The sequence below is a fragment of the Atta colombica genome, unplaced genomic scaffold (genome assembly GCF_001594045.1).
Source record: "Atta colombica isolate Treedump-2 unplaced genomic scaffold, Acol1.0 scaffold281, whole genome shotgun sequence".
In the NCBI taxonomy this organism is placed as follows: Eukaryota; Metazoa; Arthropoda; class Insecta; order Hymenoptera; family Formicidae; genus Atta; species Atta colombica.
The window spans coordinates 352431-356940 of NW_017259383.1; the positions used below are offsets into that span (position 1 = coordinate 352431).

General features: G+C 37.3%; 1 protein-coding gene across 1 annotated transcript in view; it reads right to left on the reverse strand.

Annotated features, from left to right (window-relative positions):
• The window catches only part of LOC108689885 (Down syndrome cell adhesion molecule-like protein Dscam2), a 93370-nt gene that overhangs the window by 9337 nt on the left and 79523 nt on the right, over positions 1 to 4510 (reverse strand). Inside the window, exons 17-18 of the mRNA XM_018196840.1 lie at positions 705 to 853; positions 368 to 522 (exon numbers count right to left, since the gene is read on the reverse strand). Of these exons, the coding sequence (XP_018052329.1) occupies positions 368 to 522; positions 705 to 853 (304 nt within the window). The remainder of the gene's footprint in view (positions 1 to 367; positions 523 to 704; positions 854 to 4510) is intronic.

A 4510-nucleotide genomic window follows, 5' to 3' on the forward strand; every position in this document is an offset into this window, starting at 1 on the left:
TATATATATGTTCAAATATCCTCAACAATTCATAATTTATAATTTTATTAGAAAATAAATACGTCTAAAATTACCTATCTCACCTATCTCGTGAAAATAATACGTATAAAGATTATCACAGCCAATCTTCTTTCTGAAATGTCTTCCTCACGTCGCTTCAGTTTTCGTCAAATATTTTCTCGCAAAATCAATATTACCGAAGATATACGTGTCGCACGATTTAAACTTGATTATGAATTTGCTGTTATCCCTTCGCTTCCGAATGGAGAGATCATCGCGATCATTGTTCAGAGCTTTGGGCTCGAAGTGATGGACGCTAAACGCCGCAAACTACCATAGTTCAAGAGCGATAAGCAGATAACGATACCCGAGATTGGTGTAGCCGATGGTGTATCCGAGTAGTTCGCCGTTCCACAGGGATCGATCCGGCGGTTGCCACGTGATCTTGAGCTGCTGCGGGCCCAGGGGCTCCACGGAGACGTGCCTGGGCGGTCCACCGGGCACTTCACCGTCCGTTTGCACCTGTTTCGAAAATTTCGAGACGCCCCCAACGGCGTACGTAAAAAAAAAACAATCCGTCTGATGTTAACGCAATGTTAATGACTTCGTGATAATGTGAAAGTTTTTTTTTTCTTTCGATCATGCTTTGTGTGTGTTTCTTTTTTTTTTCTATTCTTTGTCTTTCGACAATGTTTGATACTGACATGAAGGATGTCGCTTGGCGCTGATGTTCCAAGATGATTTTCCGCAAGCACTCGAAAGTGGTAGGTAGTCGCGGGTTTTAGGGGCGATACCCGAGCGACCGTGTTGTCTCCGGCTACCAGCTTCTGCGAGTTGTGCTCATGCCACACGTCTTTCCAGCAAAAGGCAACAACGCTTAGAAGGATGCAGTACGATCTCTTAAGCGTAATCGCGAGACGAGTCTCGCGAGGCGAGCTGTATCTCCTCCGCGAAAATTCTCCGGACGTTCCGACGCGACCGACGGTGTGATTAACTTGTACAACGTGTACGCTCTGGTCGATAAACCTATTTCATTTCTCCGCGATGAGTTCGTAGTTTAACAGTTGCCCGCAAAGACGGATCGTATGTGATGAGTCGGACGGATCGATCAAGCAAATGACATTTTAACGGAGGATGAGAGCCGTACAAACTCGTGCAAAGATAACTGGCAATAAATATCAGTACATACAGTCGAGTGTATGTCGACATTCAGTTGGAAATTAATTCGAAGCTATTACTCGCAATGGAAGCGCAAGATCTTGGAGAAGTAGATTATCTCTAGTTTTAATCTGTAATTTAGAGATGCGCGCAACTTTAGAGATCTAATACAAATACGCGCGAGGACATTAAAATAATTCATTCGCAATACTGAGATAATACATATATTTTGCAAAGTACATTATATGAAAGGACATCGAGGACGAGTATTTATCATCGTTTCGTCGGTATCCTCGGCAATCTCGATCCTCGCGAGACTCGATTTTGGTAAGAGCGATAATAATTCTCGACGGTGCTTGCCTCAAGAACATGTTTTATGCGCGTTAACACCACGACGCTTCCATGCCCCTTCGTGCGTTAAGTTCGATAATTTAACACCCGGCGGGGAGACTCGAGTCGATTAGGCGTAAATGAGGACATCCAAAGTTAACGAGCGGCCAGGGCAAGGGGCGTTTCAAAGAGAAGTTTGTGGCATGAAAATAGGGCGAGTGAGTGGGGAGGAGGCCCCCGGTAGTCGAGGGAGAGGTTTGTAAAACAAAGACGTGGGGAAGGAAGATTCGCAAACGACTTTACAGAAAACTTTGTCTTGGCTGTCGCACGAAAACCGCCAACGTCGGAAATGCTGGCTACGTATATATGCTTCAGAAAATAAAGCGCTTCCTCTATACTTTATCTCCATAAAAGAAACTTCGACAACGCGCGATCATACGAATTTAATAATTTAATAGTTCTAATTTGCAAATTTAAAAAAGAGTTATGCAAAAGACACGAAATTCTTCGAGTTTATATAATATCGCTCATTGCTACAATAATGAGAAGAGTTCAAAATTTGTTGTCATTTTAGATATGTTTTAGTTATGCTTACAAAAAAGAATAAAAACGTATATAAAATAAAGAACGTAGATACTTTAACGAAACATATTCTTTTATTTCTCTGTATAATCAGTAATCACACTGAATAATAAATAATTACATTTAATTAATTTACAAAATTTCAACAATTCAAAACATTCAAATTCATTTTCTGATAAACTTTGTTTTTAGAATCATTTCATTTTGAATCATTCAATTATGTTTGATCATTAGCAAATTGACGATCAATTTAATTGTAATGTTATTATTTCAGCTTCATTTTATGATTGCATTTCAAATTCGGCAGTAAATGGCATATATTTTATGTAATTGAAAGATATATATAGAAATTTACAAATGAAAATATTATTACTAGGCATCAAAATCTGGCCTCAATTATATTGGGGCTTTTCATGTAGCAGAAATTCAGATTATTATTTTTGTTTTTTTTTAAATTGTACCGTTATAAAATGAACGATATGAATTAATACATTTTCATGCGGAAGAAAGATCAAAATATCTTCTGTGAAACGCTAGCAAGTTTGTCCGCGATAGAAACGGAATGTTTAACGGCGCAGAATCCTTTTCCAAACGAATTGATCAATGAGAAACGTAAATCGTGTTCTCTTGAACGCAAACACATGAAAGAGAACGTCAAAGAACGGAACTGCTCTTGCGGGCATGCGTATTACATGGTTGTACGAATCGCGAACGAATTCGCGGCGCTATTATATAGAATCAACTCAACGTGAGTTTACAAGGGACGATGTAATTACCATTGCTCTTGACAGCCGCAGCTCATGCGACAGACTGCACATTACGTTGCACGCGTGCATCTTGGAGCGACATTACAAAACAGCACATTACGAGGGAAAATATTCAGTTTGCATTTACTAGAGTTTATACTCCGTAGAACACGAAACGTTTAGATAAAATGCTAAATTATCTAATAATAAATGCTAAGCAAAACGTTAAATATTTTTCGTTAAATAATCGAATACATTATTATGCATTAATATATTAATTCTCTTAATATATTTAATTAGTATTTATTATTCCTATATCACAAACAAGATATTTTTAAACGTATACTCATACAGGATTAAATGCAATTTGTGAAATACTGAAATGGAAATAATATTTACATACACGTCAATTTATTTTACATTTTTTAAATTAATCAATTTCTAAAATATATACATAACGCGATATCTGTCAATGTTTCAGGAAACATATCGTACTCGTCCTACAATTTTCCATATATGAAAAATTATTTTCTGCATACATTTTATTCTAAAATTACTGCTTTGAGTGGCTCGGAAATTAGACAGTTAAATACTTCGTCATAGACATTCACCGGGTAGATACACACATTCCGCGATTGAGTTATTATTTACTAATGAGATACATATTATGTTATTCGTGTTAATGGAATTTCAAGCGTTTCGAACGTGGCGTTTGTTTAAATATCGGCTGACGGGCGAGCTTGCCGATAAAACGGGAGAATACAGGCGAGGTCGGATAAAAGCCATGAAATAAATCCAAAATAAATGTAGCGCCTAAAATCCTAAACGAATATAGCGGGAGACGTGGAGCAACGTGAAGGGATAAATGATGAATGATTCCCCACCCCGCGCGATGGTAAAAGCCACAGCGTTGTTCCCGAATACGAATAGAATACTTTTACCGAAGACATCGTAGTGTTAACTTTAACGTTACGATATGATATTTCGCGCCGAATGGTAGAAATGCCAAGCGCACTGTGAAACACGCGCGTATACATATAATGACGATGGATCGAGAATGTAATGGGGCGCAATAAACCGTACAGTGTACATCGATATTTCTTCCTCTTTTTTTTTCTCTTTCTCTCTTCAAACTATCGGTCGAGCAAGCACAAAAAAATGTGGTGTTATTTTCACCAATATGCATTGCTTTAACGCGTTATTTACATCAGCCGTTGAGATTAATCGCGTATGCCAAGTAAATAGGAAATTAAACAAATGTTTTTAATCTCTTCCATATTTACGCGCATCCATGCATTAACTATTGATCGGGGAACTAGATCACAACGTGCAAATTAAAATCGGAATTTTTTTACTGTTAAATTTGTAAAGCGCAGAAAGTATCTTGGTTTCGACGCATTCACCGCCACATCATTTAGACGCGAATGCGTTTTCTTGAGAATTGTACTATTTGCATAAGGCAATTTTATTTTTCGTTTAATTCACATTTATATTCGCTGTTTATACATTATAATGTAAATTAAATCAAAATAAAGAATATTATCTGCATGCAAACGTGTGTCGTAACTTCAAAAGAAATATTACTTGGTTCCAGCAAAGTAACATTGTCGTAACTATCGCAAGGTTCGAGAAAATGTAAAATTTTTATATACATTTGAATTTTATTTAAGACTTTATTTAAGACTTTAGTACCC